Raw genomic sequence first — 18777 nt, forward strand, 5'->3', positions numbered from 1 at the left:
TTAAAAGCCTGTGGAACATAACTTGTTAATAGAGAGAGGTTAATCAGATCTAGTATGGATGTGTTGATTAGGGCAAAGACGTCTTTGAGCAGCCTTTTCGGGATGGGGTCCAGGAGACATGTTGATGATTTAGATGAAGCAATTGTTGAGGTCAACTCAGAGAGATCTATTGGAGAGAAGCAGTCTAAGTATAAATGAGGTCTTACAGATGTTTCTAGAGCCATTGTAGTAGATGGCACATCTGCTAGAGCTGTGGGAGTGGTCTGACCAATTTTTTTCTCTAATAGTTGTGATTTTATTTGTAAAGAAGCTCATGAAGTCATTGCTGCTGAGATCTAAGGGAATGTTAAGCTCAACAGCACTGTGGCTCTTTGTCAGCCTGGCTACAGTGCTGAAAAGAAACCTGGGGTTGTTCTTATTTTCCTCAATCCGTGATGAATAAAATGCGGTTCTGGCACTATGAAGGGCTTTCTTATATGTTATTAAACTATCTTTCCAGGCTATGAAAAACTCTTCTGACTTAGTGGAGCGCCACCTCCTTTCCATTTTTCGTGATGCCTGCTTTAGGGAGCGGAGCTGCGAGCTGTACCACGGGGCTAGCCTCCTCTGTTTCACTACCTTCTTTTTCTTTCACATCACACTCAAAAGCAAATACTCTTATTTTTACTCTACTTTTTACAGTGATGCTTAGTAACTTTTTTGAGTATATTTTATTTTGTTTCTTTTGCACTTTAAACACACTGCATTCTCAAAATATGCTTCAAATAAGTATGTACTTTGAAATAGGGATGTTTCTAATGCTGTTAGGGATTAGTTACAGCATTTCACTTAAGAATGTTTGCTTGTGTTTCTTGCCCTGTCAGTCTTTCTTGTAGGGTGTCGCAGTGTTATGTTGTCAGCAAAATGTTACCATAACCAAAATCGCTAGGAAAATAAGAAATAAAAATAGGAAATTATTAGACAATGCAGGAAAGCCAGTTATAACATTAAGTTACCAACTACACACCAGCATATTTATGGGATGCACAGCCACCACCCTTTCTGCCTCGTAACCTGCATCTGTCTAAATAAAGCAGTACCCAAGTTTTAATGCACCACAGATGGAAAACACAGTTCAAGGGCTAATTCATTTTGCATGTGTGTGTGTGTTGAGGGGTTGAGATGAGAGCAGATCTTATGTTAACTGTATAAAATGTAATTGTAGGGGTAGACGTGGTTCAGTGTACACTTTTCACATTCATGCAGCCATGCAGTATTCGTTTACTAAGTGTAGAGTACATGCATACACACACACAATGCACATGTAGCCTCTGTCTTGGCACAGTGCTCCCAAGTTCACACTTATTAAATGGTGTTGGTATTGCTCTAACCTCCCCAGGCCTCTCTTTCAGTGGTGGAGGATATTGTGTCCTCTGTGTATGTGTGTGTGTGTGTGTGTGAGAGAGAGAGAGAGACACAATCTACGTTTGGACCCACCCCCCAATAATGGCTCAGTCTGACTCAGCAAAAAATTGGTGGAAAAAGCAGAATAACAGGGTGGAATGGAGAACAGCAAAGAGCTGCTAGCTAAACCTTTTACCATCACATTTCCAGGAGGAAATAAGCACTTCACTTTATCTGTAACCAATTACTCTGTGTGTGCATAAATGGTAATGCTCCTGTGAGAAGAGATGGTAAAATAATGCGGCGTGCACACTATGAATCACAGCCTCTTCACCACTCATAAAGCAACTTTCTCTCACTGTCTGAGTCTTTCTCAAGTGTGTATTAGCACAAAGTATAAAAGAAGCTTTTCAGATTTCATTTCAGTGATGCGGCTTTTTCATTCGCCCCAGTGAATATCTGTCTTTGTCTTTTAACCATGAAAACGGGTCAGAACAAATCAAACCAACTCGAGACTTTCATAACAGTGACCCCCCACCCCCACCCCCGTGCAAAATTAACTAATCAGTAATGGATTAATTGAAATCGTGACTAGCTGAACTATAAAGAGGGAATGCAGAGATGCGCATCAGTGCCAAGACAAAAATCTCCAATAATGGAGTACAGGACTGATTAAAGTCGGTTTTAGAAATGGAGGCACAAGGGATCAGTCTGCACTGAAAATTCTTGTGCAGTCAAGTGATCATATCCATACTAGATTGCAGAGACTGTGTTCAAAAACTGGAAACTAGTGAGCAAAATCAGATTTCTTTTTCATTATAAGTTCTGTAATAAATTAAAGTGGTATGAAGCTGGTGCATGTGTTCCTGGAAACCTTGGAGCTAAAAACCACCGTCCATTGTTGTGCTTCCTGGACAGTTGAGGCACTATGGAGTTTACAGCATTTTTGTCAAAATCAGTTGAAGCAAACAGTTTTGGAGTGGGACTGGTGGAAATTGTAATGAAGTTGTGCAGCTTTTTGAGAGGGCATAACATTTTCTGATTGTTGACATCAGTTTACATCTGGCTTTGCATACACTTCTTATCGAATAGTGTGTTGTGTGAGTAGATCATAAGTATACACCACCCTGAATGTACTTATAGGATGCATTACTCAGGCCACACTTGGACACTTGCTCATATCACCTTGTGTGTGGTTCAACATACCTGATCACACTGCAGGATGACCTTACTCTAATGTGTGTACAGCACAGTGAATCTCCCAAACACTGTTGGATCCAGTGGATTTGCTGATGCCAAACAAGTTGCGTAATGCCAGTATGCATAGGGACATAAAATGACGGCCACGGTCCTCTTTAGCTGTATGGTTGGCTGCTAAGCTGAGAGTATTGTATTTAATGTGTCTAGCAGTAATTAGTAGTAATTACAAATAGTATCATATGTGAGAATGCAAAATGTGAGCACATTGCACATGCATGTCAACTGCAATCTGTTTTAACTGGATACTGAATAGAATGCCGTAGTAGTGAGCCCTAAAACTTGGAAGTTAAGTTTTTAATGCTCTTACCAGTTTTAAAATAAGGCTGTTGCTAACAGTGAAACTACAGAGGCCATCTGGGACATTAATCATTATCCCACCGAACATGGAGACTCGCCTACTCACTAGCTTGCCTTTACAGTGTCGTTATTTTTAAACTCACGAACTTGTAGACTATTCTAACAAAATGACAGCCATAATCACTAGCTACATGAGCGCTATAAATCAAATGATACTGTAATTTGGAAGCCATGGTGCTGACGTTGAAGTCATGGAACCATGGTGTAAATTATCTATAGCCCAACAATAGCTTTTTACTTCTGGTGATATTTGGGCTTCAGAAATCATAAAAGTGGTGTTCACTTGTGAATATCCATTCACCCTGCACAAGTTGCCAGTCTACCACAGCACTTGTAATGATTATCTTGAAAAACAAAATGTGTAAGTGTCATAAACTGTTGTTTGTCACAGAGCTTGTTTTTTACAATAATCCAAAAGCATATGGAAAAGTCCCATTGGCTTTTTGTTGAGGGAACCAGGGAGATGCTAACCTCCAGCTTGGCGTACAAAATAGCATCATCCCTTCAGAAATCTACAGTTCTGGATCATGCTGTGTCCTTTTGACTCCGCTCCTAAATTTAATTTCTTCAAATGCTTTCAAAAAGGAATGTGTGTAAACAATTTGTTAAATAATGCTAGTTTATTTTATTTCTTAGTCCATCTTGGTGACAATTTTTAAAGGTACCTTGTGGGGTTTTTGACCATTGGTAGCACTGTGGTGCAGTTTGATTATCTATCTGTCCATACATACATACATACATGTACATATAGGTACCCTTTTTGTTTGTGGCATGCATGCACACACAGATTCAAATTGCTTCACACAAGCATGTGGCGATGCAATAACCATTCCTGCCATTAGTGTCACACTGCTCCACTGTTATTGGCAGTAACACACAAAAATGTAGCCATGAGCAAGTGATGGCAGGGAAGAAGAAGAAAAACACTGCTATTAAATGTGGAGTTACAGGAAAGCGCCACAGTACAGCCCAACCAATACTAAAAACAACCATCTTCTTACAGATGCAATGTGGACACTGTTTTAATATTACCTCGAAGCTAGTTTGGCATCATCCAACAGATACAATAAGCTAATATGGGCTGATACATTAGCTTAGCCAATGTGAAGCATCTCCCACACAAATTAGTGTAGCAAATGAAAAATGACAAATGTACTTTATGCATGTTAGATTTATTTCCATAGTGACCGGTAACCACTTGGAGCACACACTATATCCGGTCTGGCTGAAATCATATACTTAAATGATGGTTTAAGTACTTGAATGATTGCACCTTGCAAGTGATATGTTTGCTACAGAGGCTGTTGAAATGGGATGGTAAATGAAGCATAGCTGAATCTGTTCAAATATAGAACGGTTTGTGACATTTGATGCAAAAAGTACATTAAGATAGACAAAAAACTAAATATTGTGTCAGATGCACAGTGATTCCATTTGGGCTGCAAGGCACCATTAATACATGGAAAAACATTGTAAAGTGGAACAATGTTTGCTTTGAGGATTATGAGAAAATCCTCTTGTTCAAACCTGTGTGTTGGAAGCAGTTAAAACAGATGCTGTTGAGCGATCCAATAGAAGAATGAGTGAAAAGAACTGACTAGCCTGTGATAACACAGTCAACATGTGTACCAGCAGGACCTGCAGACACAAACACACACACCGAGGCCCCTCTGGTAATGTGGACACTCACATTTCAGTTGCATTACATTTCATTGCAACCTCTCTGGCCTGCAATATGAGAATATAGAGGCTTAGAGCAATGCACATTGCATGCACACAAACCCATACATGTAGTTGACATGCGGTGGAAGCCAGTAAATGCTGTAAGACAAGAAGTGAAAGAGGAAGAGGAGCTACACAGAGGGAGAGCATCAGCGTCCAAGACAGCTGCAGGATTGTGGCTGTATGCCCTGTGTGTATTCTCCTGAGGGCTGGCACTGACACCATGAAGCCTGCTGTCCTGGCTGGAGTGGCTTGGGCCTGCCTGCTGACAGGGAGACACACAGAGGAGGGGTACCCAGGGCACAGAGGAGTCGCCCAATACTCAGAATGTTGTGTGACTAATGTGTCTCTCCAGTGTCCATCTGCTACTGGGCCCCTCTCATGCTCACGTCTCCAGAGCTTCACTGTAGCTCTTCTGTTAACCCTGAAAACTCTCTTCTTCTCCTCTCACATTTCTAATTAATATCTGTATCCTATGTTATTAGTAACTACTAGCTGGTTTTCAGTAGTTTTAACTTGTAATCAATGTTTTCATATTAATGGATCAAAATGACTGTGTATGATGAAGCATGTTGTTTGTAGTGACAAAGCTACCACCCAACTTTACAGTTCCCCTTTAGCTTTCAAACATTTTTTAAGCTCTTTTTTTCTGGCTCCCAGCTTTACTGTTTAGATTTTTAATAACTAGGCTTTGAATTTTTGCATTTACAGAGTCTGACCTTACAAACAGCTGGTGTGTCTGGGTCCTGTTTGTTTGAATGTGTTGACTGGCTTTCACAACAGGATTTACTGTTATATTTACACATTTTTCCTGTACAGAATGAGCTATGTGCATTTTTACATTCTGCACTGAAATACAGTTCATGTAAACTATTATCAGAAACCAGGGCCATGCTTCCTATCATATAATGTTGAGGAATTTAACATTGCAGTGATCTTTAAAGTCTAGTTTCACTTTCTTTTATAAATGACATACAGTTGTGTGTGTGTGTGTGTGTGCGCTATGACCTTTAAATGCAGTGTTGAAGTTTCACAGCACCCACATGTAGAGCAGTTTAGTACAATACTAGCAGCTGCTCATACTGAGTTTGGTATTTGAAGGTTGTTGCATTGTGACAAAAAAGCAGTTTTGAGTGTTGTAGATACAATAGAGACAAAATGCAGCAGTGGGAATCTAAAGCCCACTGAATCTAAGCGTAGGTGGTTCATTTTTACTGTTTCAGCGTAGGCCGCCAAAGAGGTCAAATGTTTTGTGAATGGTTGTGCAATAAAACACAGACCTTTTCAGATCATGCAAAGTAAAAATTGTGTACATTTTTGTAACCAAAAATCTTAAAGCTACTGACTGGAGATATTTATCTATTTCATTTATTGTGTCTTTTTCAGAAGAAATTGTAAAGAAATGTTTTTAATGTGCAGGACTACTTTTGTACTGAAAATGGTTATTTTCAGTGATTCCCAAACTAACTGTCTCAAGAACAGAGTAGATCAAGACACTTGTGCACAAAGTCTTTGTCAGTGACATGGTACATAGAATCCAAATTTGATGAACATCTTAAAGCTTTCTTAAAGCTGTAGTCATTTGTTTTTAGTTGTTTTAGGGGAAGCTGAAGCAGAAAATACAACATTGACATTATCTTAAAAGTTTGTTGAACTTGACATGTTAGCAACAAATTGCCTGTTATGAGGCTATTCATGCTTTCAGTGTCCGCATGTCTGCATGTCGAGTGATGTCATTTTCGTCATTTTCCCAGGTTCACAAGGGTCAGGCCAGACGTTTATGTCCACGCGGAAGGCACAGCAAATACCCTGACTGTGCATGAACCACAATGCTTGGAAACCGTAGGCGTACACGGACAGAAGGCAGGCCCTCAATTTGAAGTATGAATACAAAAGCGGCCACGTTCGTGTGCACATGAGGAAGCAAAGCATAAATTCCCCTTAACACATCAAGCAGCAAGGGGAATGTGAGCCATTTTAGCTTTGTTTCAATATGCGCCAATTTTTGAGGGAAATATCTGGTTCTTTAGGTGTTAAATGTGCTGCCATATTCACCGGCTACTGGCTAACTTTGTAGTTTGGTGCTTGGCAAGTAGTTTACAGTGGGTTTGATCCCTAACTGCTTTCAGTAGCTGCAAATAATGTCAGGGGCAGGCCAGAAAACCCACACCTTGTGATAATTTTTTTTCAAGTGCACCATGAGTGACTCCTGTCATATTACATGTAGATATTTGATCTATTTTTTTATATAAAATACTGATAAGTGTAGCTTTAAATCTCACAAAGACTCACCCCAGTAGGATTTAAAAAGCAGTTGAAAAGTATGTTTCAGCTCTACTACTGGCACACTGTCACACACACCTTTAATCTTTAAAGCAAAGTAGCAGATTTAGTTTTATATCAGGTTTGTTCGGCTGCACCTGCCTCCCTCGTCTCCCTCTCTCCCTTTCTGCCCCGTCTCACTCCTTAGGACATTCCACACAGTCACTGATTTACACCAGCTGCGTCCACTCATCACCCTCTCCACCGTATTTATACCCAGCTCACACGCCTCTCCCCTGCCAGTTCGTTCTCTGTTTTCAGGCAAACTATTACGCTACGTCTTTTCCCAGTCATTGTTCTCTTAGTACGCTTTGTCCGGTTTTCTTTTGTGAGTTTGTGTCTATGTTTTCACCTGGATTTATTACCTGCCATCCCCGAATCTCTCTCTTGTCTCTTTAGTTCGGATGTTTGTTTTGTTCTACTTCGTGTTTCCTCTGGGACTGTTTATTTCTGCCAGTTGTTAGTCCCTCGCTACACCCAGCCAGCCCCTTCTCTCTGCTTTCCTTCGCACCCTCACCACCCCAGGGAGGTGCGATTGTAACAGCTTTATAGTTTCATATAATCTTAATTGTTTACAATATTTTGAGTATATGCACAGACAGCAGAGAATTGGGATACACTGCAGGAGTGCTTTGGAAAGTTTCTATGTATGTTTCAAGACACTTTTACCTGCCATTACAACCTTTCTTTGGATCTAAGATGATGACAACCCCTCCTATCTCTGACAAATGATACAGTTGCTTCAAAAAGTATTTAGTGCCTTTTATTTTTTTGCACACTGGTTGTAAATTTAATTTTAAATTGATAGAATTTCTATACAATCAACAACCTATCAGGACTAGTGAAAATGTTCTTTATAAAGGCATTCTAATGTATTAAAAATAAAAAACTGAAGGTATTCAGACACTGTGTTTTGACCCACCAAACTGGTCATGTGCACCCTGTTTGCTTTCATTTTCCTTGTGGAGAGACCTGATAACAGGAAGATTAGGATAAACTGCCCAAATCCAGGTGTGCAAAGCTTGTAGAGACTTACCCAAGAAGACCCAAAGCCATGATTGCTGCCAAAACAAGCTTCTGCTAAGTACAGAATTTCAGCTTTTGATTTCTTTTATACATTTGAAAAAATATGCTTTCATTATCATTATGAGGTATTAAGTGTAGACAGGCGGCAAAATTTATTTAAAATAAATCTACAACACAGAAAACTGCAAAAATCGAAGGGATCTGAATAGTTTCCACTGTGCTTAAATTTAGCACACAAAATTGCATTGACAAACACACTCATGCTTGGTGTAGAGAAAACAATTTTTGCTGCTAGTGCTCAACCATATAGGCCACTGGATGAATGAATCCTTGTGTGAATGGAAAACTACTTGGGGAGGGCAGGAGGGATGAGGGAAAGAAAGCAAGGGTGTTCAGTTGGAGAGGAAACGGAAACGAGGGTGAATAGAATAAAGAGAGAACCAGAGGACAAACTCCAGTAAAACAAGCAGATCCTGTTCATTACACATGCCCATGAGTTTAAGTCAATGGATGTTTTCTTGCAGCCTTGCAGTGTTTTCCCCCAGGTGCTAAAAAATCCATGAGCTGAACTCAAGTGTGTGGATGGGGTTAAAATGCATCCTGCTGCTTTACATGCTTCAGTTTCATGTGTCTGTCAAGTGAAATTGTGTTAAAATTAGCCAGGCAGACACGCACGCCCAGTATACTCACACTAACATACACTTCACACCACAGGCTTGTGCAGGCTGTAGCAGGGGACAGTGCATGGGAAGTGTGAACAGTAGAAGACCAGACAAAATGACATGTGCTTGCCCAGGAGCTGGCACTGTAATTGTGTGTGTATGTATGTTGTCTGTGTGTGCATATGCTGGTTTGTGACTGTGGTGTGTACTCTGCCAACCCTGCTGTTTACCATGTGGGATTTTAGAGGAATTGTAGGCAGCTGGCAAGCCCTTTACTTTCCTTTTTTTCCTTTTTAAATCTGCTAGTGGCTGTGTTTAGGCTGTCTGTCTGTCTCTGATTCACTTGTTCCACTCCTGTGCATGAGGATTTGATGTTGGGCTACTACAATGGTTTAATAAAATAGACAATTTCCTACATGAAAAGAAGTTATAATTTCCCTCTAGCAGCTGGGATCCAGGCCTACAACATGCTGATCAGAACTTAAAGCTTCACCACAAAATATCTCTTGGTAAAAACAAGTTTATTATCAGCATAAATCACAAGATGGGCTGCAGAGAGACGAGAGTGTCCTGTTTTCATTATATTTGTGCTGCTTTCTGAAATGAAAATCTGGGTTGTGGTGATCGCATTGTGCATTGAACATCAGAACTTAAATCCAAAATCCAAATGGCAGTGAGCAGTACACCATGCAGAGAAAACTGAACTCACTAACAACAGAATTGTTCCTCAAGTTTTCATACTGTTGTAGGAGAAAATTAACTTGTTGACTGTGCTTCTATGACTCGACAACATGCAACAGTATTCAAACAGCTGTTCCCAATGCTGTTGCAGACTGTTATTGACTCCCTTTTGAAATAAAAAAAGTGATTTCATTTTGTGCAAGTCCTTTACTTTGACTTGTGTTTCCTGGAAGTAAAAATGTTCTGTTCATGTTGTGTTGGCTAACCAATCATGGCTTGGTTAGCCACAAATGTTTGCACATATAGGAAGAATTGAGCTTTAAACAGTCTGAACTTTAGCAACCAGTACAACCTGTCTCTTTGTTTTTCATTTTAGGGTTCCTGCTGTGTGGCATTGGATATCGGACCAGCTTGTTGAGTTGTCTAGATACTACCAGCCACTTTTAATAATTTCACTAGTTAGCACCGGGGACTCTTGAAGCAGCAGCTACCATTAGCATTCTAGTTGCCCGAAGCTGGCTGGCCCCGCTAAGAACTCTCCTTGAGTACACATCGGCTAGTTAAGGTTTAACTGCCAGCATGGAGCGCAGTAGCTGGAGTGGCAGTGAGAGTCCAGGGGAGGATATGGACAGACTGAGTGACTCAGGAGGGGACAAGACCATGGATGGGGACCCTGAGGGGGTCTGGAGCCCTGACATCGAGCAGAGCTTCCAGGAGGCCCTGGCTATTTACCCGCCCTGTGGAAGGAGGAAGATCATACTGTCAGATGAAGGAAAGATGTACGGTGAGTGATGGGAAGTGGAGAGAAGCTGGGTGTAAACTGCATTCTGAAGAGATGAAGCTTCACTTTCTAAATTGCCAGGAAACAGTGGACAGTGACCATAATGGCATGTTCAGATTAGTGGTTTTGCTCAACCACCTCTTTAACCAAACATAATCAGTTTAAATGCAATAAAACGAAGAAAGCATCCAATTTTCACATTGGAGCAGCTTAAAGTTTGATGTGATGTATGTGGGGGAGTGTTTACTTGTATTCCATACAGAAGGAGGAAGATTCCAGACGCTTGTCTGTGTATTTATGTAGTGATTAACCATATTTAAAGAGTGTAAATAATGTCGTAAACACATCCAGTGATTGGCTGAGCTGTTGAAATGTTCACTGTGGAGTGTCAGACTGTGAGAATTACTGAGTAGATGGCTGTGTATGAAGGGTGTCTCACTGGGCACTGTCAGAGATATAGGAAAGAAAGAGACTGTAAAAGAGAGGAAATATAGGCGCACCATAGGTGCATCAAGTGTATGTGTGTGTGTGTGTGTGTGTGTGTGTGTGTGTGAGTGTATAAGTGTGGCTCTGAAAGGGGACTGTGTGTGTGTGTGTGAACTAATAGAGTGACGAACAGATGGTCCTCTGGCTGCCACCAGCTGCGCCTCCCTCCCTTTCTCTTTCACCCTGTCGTCTTTATTCTTTTTCCCTCTCTCTCTCTCTCTCTCTCTCTCTATGCAGAGTGCACTCTAGTGATTTCTTTATTATACTACTTGAGGTCTTGGCTTCTGAGTAATACGTTAAATCCCACATATGTGATTTTTTTTCTCCTGTGGACACGAACTCTTGCCTGTTGTCTTAATAGATTTAAATAAACACTACAGGGCCAAAAGTACAGTATATGGACATCCAAAATTTCAACCGTATGTGATTGCTGAACATCTCTCATTCAATTTCAGTAGCAGGATTGGTTGTTGATACTGATCCCTCTATTCAGTTTGATTTAGATTCTATTTTTATTCGATTTACATAAATGAATGCCAGTGTTGCATCTTGGGAATCTTGGGAACTTCCATTTTTCCTTCATTCAACAAGTGAACAACAGTGATGTTTCCTGGATGTTATACATTATACATGTTTACATTATAGACTAAGTTGTGAATACATTTCTTGTTTCCAGTGTTGTGGACCAAGGATTTATTTTCTTTTGCAAATGCAAAAACTACACCATGAGATAGGTACCTGTACAAAACAGCTGAGCAGCAATTTAAAAAACCTGCATCACTGAAAGAGAGACAGTGAGCAAACACAAATATTGATCTTGGGATTTTTAAGAATCAATAATTGGATTGTTCAAACAAAAATCACAATTAAATACAGAACCAATATTTTTATCCAGCCTTACTCAGTAACATTAGTAAAGTTGGACACTGAATTCAGGAGGCCTGGTGTGCATGGAGGCATTTGGAAACTGGAAAGGAAGGTTCTTCCAAAAATTGTTGAAAAGTTGAACCAAACTGTCTGTAATAGCAGTGTCCACTGTAGCATTAACTTTGTTCTTAAATGGAACAAAAAGGTCCAAACCAGGAAAAACTTCCCTATACCAACAGTTTACAACAGTATTTTATTTTATGACTACAGGTGTCCACAAACCGTCACCCACATACATTAACATATTTATGGTAGGACACACCACACCACCTGAAATACTGACATGCAAGCAGAAGTTAGACTGATACTAAAACTCCTGTTCCATCTGCTTTGTGTTATTGATCAGTGGCCAATCAATCAGTCTCATCCTGTTCTCTGCCTTGGTGGTATGTTTGTTTACCTTGTTGACTGTGTCCAGGTTGTTGACGTGTATATCACGGTGACCTAATTGGGTTAGACGGTATCTGTTTTCAGGGAAGCCAAAATGGTGAGAGGGGATGAGCAGTGTTTTCTGCAAAGACCAGGGGCTTTTAATCGTTTCTAGAACATCTGCGCCCACTAGAATTATGAAACAGTATCTAGTTTGTTCTTCTTTTTGGCTCATGATGCACACACAAGTACAGGTTCACATTTTTATTCATGCAGGCAATTTCATTTGACTTTTTTTTTTTTTTTTTTTAGAAAAAAGCACAGTGATGTTTTTTTACTTACAGAAAAGCAACATACTGTATGCACTATATCTCAGGGTTACTTTAAATTCAGCCAAAGTGTCTTTAATGGTGGCTTTGTGGTTTCCTTGAGCATTACATTGAGGTAAAATGAGTGGCAGGTGAGTAGCCCTGTAAAATAAGAGGTAATATCTGATTTAGGTCTAAAAATACCCCCCACTGACTACAGGGAATTGGACTGAAATAGAAAAGAAGAAGGAAAATGTGCAAAAGTGCCAGGATGAACTTAGAAGTGTAGAAAAATCATAAATGGATGTGTATAAAATGGAAAGAGAATGAAAAGGTGAATAATAGCACTATTATCTTTAACAAAGGTACAGCAGAAGTACACGGTAATGACCAGTGGCTTTGTCCCCTACAGACACTTCATATGGCTCTACTGGACCAAATATGAAAGTCATTGAATTGGTACAGAGCTTTCTCTGTCTCTTAAACTGTGAATGGCAATGGAGTATGTGTAGGCTGGAGCAAATTTTGAGACTGCAAATCTTCTCAAAAATCTTCAGTCTGTGTTTTATTGAAGTATTTTGGTTTCAATGAAAATGTATTTGCAGCTAACTGGAGGTGTGGCACCACATCCTTCATCAGAGCTGACAGTCCTTTTGGCTTCCAGTCTGCATTACAAAAGCAGCTCAGTTACAGCTCAGAATACTACTAGACTAAAGACGAAGGTTGATGGAACTGATGCAGAAAGAAGAAAGACATTCTCTTAGGTTGGGATGTGGAGTAATGTGGAACTCCACCAGGTTTATACATCAAAGTCTACTGACAAGTCTTGGGGAGCACTACTGAGTATGTGAAAACTTGTATACAGTAAATCCTAATGTGGCTCCAGAGGGAGCTGCATGAAGTCTGATAAATGGCCTCAGGTTCCATGTCTGCTAGTGCTGAAGACTTTGTTTGAAAATGAAACAATACAGGGATGAGCAGCAGACCTCTGTGGCCCACTTCTCATCTCAGCTTCAGACCACATTAGGCTTGAGGACACATTAGCTGTTACTAGCACCTGAGTCTCTGACCAAATGTGATGAGCTGCATGGTGAGTAATGTGTAGGTTTTCACAAGGAAGAAGACTGTGGATGAAAAAGACTATTTCTCTGGTTTGGCTGCAACTTTCACTGCGTTTACACACATGCTACCAGGGGACAGTCATCTTTGTCCTAAGCTCATTTGTTAAGTGTCATATAAACGAGAAACCTGCTTCCGGTTGAGGTAATTGAGGTAGGGGATGAGACAAACCTGATTTCTCTATGAGAACTCTGATTTCTCTGCCATATAAACACGTATACTCGAGTTTCTAATCAACTGTTTACTAACATAAGAGCGGCTGATTGAGAAAAGAGCGTCCTTGTAATTAAAATAGGTTCTTCTAATGTCTGACAAAAACTGCAGCAAAGTGGCCTGTAGATGTCAAAATGAGTTTGGTTTTCTATCACTGTACATTTAAGATCAGTGAGCCGTGCTTCCAAAAGGAGTCGGATGCTGTGGAGAAACTGGTTACTGAGTTGCTGTATTCATGGATTTTCAGTAATCAGGTTACTACAGTGCATGTGTGCGTGTTCCCATGTAGCCTCTAGATAACCCAGTTACTTAAAGGCACGTGAAGTGATGACTGTAGGTTTGACAGTGTCACAGGAGTGCAATGTGAAATTGGTGGAGTACTCAACACAGTTTTCACTTCACATCACTATGGTGGCAATGCACCGTCCACATTTTTATTTTAATTAAGCCTCAGTACTTTTTGAATGCTTACTAAAATCAAGTAACAATAAAGTGTCTAAAGCTAAAATCAAACATCCTGCTTAGTTTTTTTCTGATTAGAGTATAACCTATTCAAGCAGTGGCATCAAGCAGCCTAGCATATTTTGTTAACCCTGCACGGTTGGTATTTATTTATTTATTTAACCGTTTAGGAGTGGTACAGCAAACACAACTTTGACATTATCACTTTATAAAGCAGTTATGGTTGATGAGATGAGTGAGACTGAACCAAAACCAGTAAAGAGGACAAAGTAATAGTCACAGAAAAGAAAAGCTACCAGGTAAAGTGAGGAGAAAAGCTAAGTCCAAAGCCTTTATTTAGTCACACATTCACAGGGTCTTCATAAGGGTGGTGATAATAAGAACAGATGTACTATATAGACAATTTACAGGGGGGTAAACATGATGCCATTACACAGTTGGCAGCTTATTTCTAATAAATGATTGACTAATTGTGTGGGTAGGAGCAAGCGTACCTGAAAAGACAAAGAAAAGAGCACTGAACAAATGAACTGAGTTCTCAAAGCTTTGCCTATAAAAACACTTCAATTCTCCTGCAGATGTTCTAACAGACACAGATGTGTGGCCTGCATTACTGAGGCCAGGCTGTGGGCCAGAGTTCGGCCCCTGTGTCCAGGGTTCACAACATTACACACAGCCCACTGCAGCCTTGTTAGCGAGTGTGGTCAGTGAGGCTTTGACCTTACTCTGAAAGGGTTTTCCAGCTACTCTATAAAGCAGCTCAAGCTCTTAATCACTTCACTAACTGAACATGGCGAGAGACACCGAGCTACTGCAGTTCTTTTAGACGGCAGGAAATCAAACAAAAACTCTCCAGGTAGTTGCAGATCAACTGAAAATGATTTGATGTTTTGGTTCTAGTGTGGTGCTTTGTAAAGAGTCCTGCATTTCCATCACTTTATCAGAATCTGAGAATTTCCATATCTTGTCATTTCATTTGGACCTCATAAAGAGTCAAGTCAAGTCAAAAATCTTTATTGCCATTATGCATAGCACAATGAATTTTTCTTCCGGCAGCTCTCAGTTTAAAAGACACATTATTTACATAACACAAAATTGTATAGGTGACTCACTTTCTGATTTGTAATTTGATGATATCTTCACGACCCTGGCTCTTCTCAAATCTTTACTGAATGATCCAAAATCATTAAACTAATTTGTAAATTGTGCATTGTCTCCTTAAATATCAGCTTAAAGAGCGGGGGGTAGGGTACTTTTGTTCGTCACAGTTAATGACCATCTGACTTTGGCCTTCAAGTCTTTCACTGGGCAAGTAGAGAGAGAGAGAGAAAAGAAGAAGAAGAAGAAGCAAGGGCAGGCAGAAGGGAAGCCCATTCACTACAAGAGGGACAGAGGAGGGGGAAAAGGAAACAGCCAGAACAGAGGATGGATGGACGGGCAAAGACAGGGAGCGAAAAGGAGGGAGGGATGTGTGTGCGTGTGCGAGTTTGTGTGCTGAGTTTTTGAGAAAGAGGGCGGGCAAGAGTGAGGGATGTGTGCCGCAGGGTTAGTGAGGGATGATAATTCACCGTTAAGCCTCCTAGAAAGACCAGCTGGCCCCTCTGGAGTCAGATGTCAGCCAGGACCCACTCTGTCTGTGTGTGTGTGTGTTGGCACTCATGCATGTGTGTACATGTATGTGTGTGTATTGGCGTGGGTGCTGTTTTCAGTCACAGTTTTTAACTGCTAGAAGGAAAACACCTGCATGGGGAGCTGTAGATTTTATCAGTCTAAGCTCTCTATCTCAGTGAGAGTGGGACTGGTCAGAATACACACACACACACACACACACACATGCACACACCATCTGCTAGTTAGTTAGGGCTATTGTTGTGAGCCATTTGGGTAGTGTGTAGAGGTTTGGATTTGTGCTGATCTTGACCATCAGTTGGCCAGCTGGCCTGACTTTGGTTTTCCACTTGGTTGGAACAGAAAATAGGCCAGGAGACAAACCAAACTCAGCCACAGAGCCACACATGTGCTTGTTAGCAAATAAAATAAGAATTGAGTTACACAGTTTGGCAAACTATAATCGAATCAACTGCCATCTTTGAATTTTTAAGGCTCTAGCCATGACATGGTTAAACTTAGGAGGCCTCTGCAATGAAGCACTGTTAATCTGTTAACTAATCTGTGTATTATATGGTCACACACACACACACACACACACACACACACACACACACACACACACACTTCTCTGTCAGATTTTCTGATTCTTTTCTCTCTCTGTCTCCCTCTCCCTCACTAATCTATACTAGCCAGGTCATGCTGAGTCTGCTGTGCTCCCCATTGAATAGGTTGAATTATTCAGGATTGTAAGCATGCACGTCTCTCTGTGGGTGCATGTACGTGCACACATAAGCACGGGTGCAGCTGGCCTGCTGGTTCCTTTAATCAGGAGACGGCCGATCTGCATGAATGCCTGTATTGTTGGGTCATGTGTATTCAGGGCCGTAGCGTGTGTGATTTCATGTGCGTTAGTCGTGTTGGTGTGGAGGGCTCAACAGGGATATCGGTGATTACAGTACTACTATGTGTAACTGCAAGTCACAGGGTCGCTGGATCAACAGCACTAAACCAGGTACTAAATAGTTTGTCAGGGTCATATGATTTCTGCTTGTGATTGTGTGTGAGAAAGAAAGATAATACAAATAGAATTGTGTGTGTGTGTGTGTGTTGGAGAGAAAACAGCATGCATAATGTTTTAACAGTATGTTTCATGTTTTTACCCTTCAGGTCGAAATGAGCTAATCGCTAGATACATCAAGCTCCGAACAGGCAAGACGCGGACAAGGAAACAGGTAATAATGGGAGTGTGCAATCATACAGTGTGTCACACCAAACAGTCACGATGAGGGAAATGCTGCTAACTGCAGTGATGAAGAGAATGGATGAAATTCTGAGCTGTACTGGTCAAAGACAACACATGTATTCATTTGAAATGTAGATCTGCACATTTATGTTCATGTTTTCTGTACTGGGAAACGCATTGACTTGCCAAAGACAGTTCAATGTATTCAATTCAAGAAAGTTGGTCAACTGATATTATTTGACAGGGTCCCCTATTTGTTTTTGAAAATTTCAGCAGTTGTCACTTGTTGCCATTAGGGGTCACCGTCAATGGGGCTCACTTTTTAAAAATTGGGTGGCTAAAGATTTATTTGGGTGAGTTGTGTTGCACCTTTAGGGCCAATATTTACGTTTACATTTAAGTACAGTGTGATAGAAAACAGCTTCCTCTCATCCAGTGTCTGTGAGCTTTTCAAGGGAAGCGTGTCAGACATATGGGAGGTGTAGACATGAGGCAAAGACACCGCACAAGGTACTTTAAGCTCTTTGGTGCCTGATTGCCACATTTTGTGTCAAAAATCACAGAGTCAGCTGCTCTCTTCTAATGTCATCTTTTCATGTTTTTAGCTTTGATATCTGCAGTTTACTTCAGCTCTTTCTGTACTGCTGTTACAGCCATGTCCAACTGGTGACCACAAGGTTCCTGGGCTCACAGGAAGTGGTGTTCATTAAAGGTGGTTAACAGCAGAAATACTACAAAATAAATAGCAACAGAATTTGACCACATATGGACCACATGACATACTGTCACCTAAGGTTTTATTCCAAGCCTGGATATTTAATTTGTACTTATCTGCATTCGTACACATGTAATTGTGATAGTGAGTAAGGTTTTCCTGCTTCTGGATCAGATCTCTGATCTCCACAGGGAGCCCTCCTTCCTTACTTCTGCAGTAGAAAACAACCACATCAGACTTTTGGTGCTACTAGAAAGTGTCAAAGATAACAATGTATTCCCTCTGCTAACGGGCTACTGTTAGCAGCTACACTACTCTTAACACATTAGCGACCATATGAGCAGAGAAAACTACATATTACATTGCTGTCCAAATAGACACACTGTCACCGAGTGACAATGGCATCGGTGACAGACTCCTTTCAGACTGCTCAGTGCTGGGTCTGCTAATGGAACCTTACCCCAGCTGCTAGTTCAGAAATTCATTCCTAGGGTTGTAGACTATAGTCTGGTGTCATGGTTCACTGACACATAGCAGATGTAGTTTGAAAATATGAGAAGGCTTTTGTTCTTTTTAAAAGTAAAAAAAAAGTACAGCTTACGCTGTGAAATACATTTAAATATTGATGTATTAATAATATAATACATACATTTAAATATTTTTTATAGCACATAAAGTGGCACCATCTGTACAGTAAGCAGTGTAATCTTAGTATCTCAGTTCCTGTTCTCAATACATTTAAATATTGATTTATTAATATTATAATACATACATTTAAATATTTTTTATAGCACATAAAGTGGCACCATCTGTACAGTAAGCAGTGTAATCTTAGTATCTCAGTTCCTGTTCTCAGGTGTCTTTTCCCTCTTGTAGAAGATGCATAGATGGGTCTATTCACTGTTGTCAGGGGAGTATTGTGTGTGTGTGTGTGTGTGTGTGTGTGTGTGTGTGCCCTTCCACTGTGGCAACAGTCCTTTCATAACCATGGAAACTCACTGTTTGGTCCTTCCTCCTGTTTTCTACCCTCCAACCCCCCTTCCTGTTGCCCTCTCCTCTCCCCTCCTCTCCCCTCCCCTCCTCTCCTCTCCTCTCCTCACCTCTCCTCTCCCCTCCCCTCCCCTTCCCTC

The 18777-nt window shown here is 40.7% G+C and overlaps 1 protein-coding gene across 1 annotated transcript in view; it reads left to right on the forward strand.

Annotated features, from left to right (window-relative positions):
• tead1a (TEA domain family member 1a) overlaps window positions 1–18777 on the forward strand; it is a 70337-nt gene that overhangs the window by 29986 nt on the left and 21574 nt on the right. The window contains exons 2-3 of the mRNA XM_020604386.1: window positions 9790–10197; window positions 16857–16921. Coding sequence (XP_020460042.1) covers window positions 9993–10197; window positions 16857–16921 — 270 coding nt within the window. The 5' untranslated portion in view covers window positions 9790–9992. The remainder of the gene's footprint in view (window positions 1–9789; window positions 10198–16856; window positions 16922–18777) is intronic.

The sequence above is a fragment of the Monopterus albus genome, unplaced genomic scaffold, assembly GCF_001952655.1.
Source record: "Monopterus albus unplaced genomic scaffold, M_albus_1.0 scaffold65.1, whole genome shotgun sequence".
Taxonomy (NCBI): Eukaryota; Metazoa; Chordata; class Actinopteri; order Synbranchiformes; family Synbranchidae; genus Monopterus; species Monopterus albus.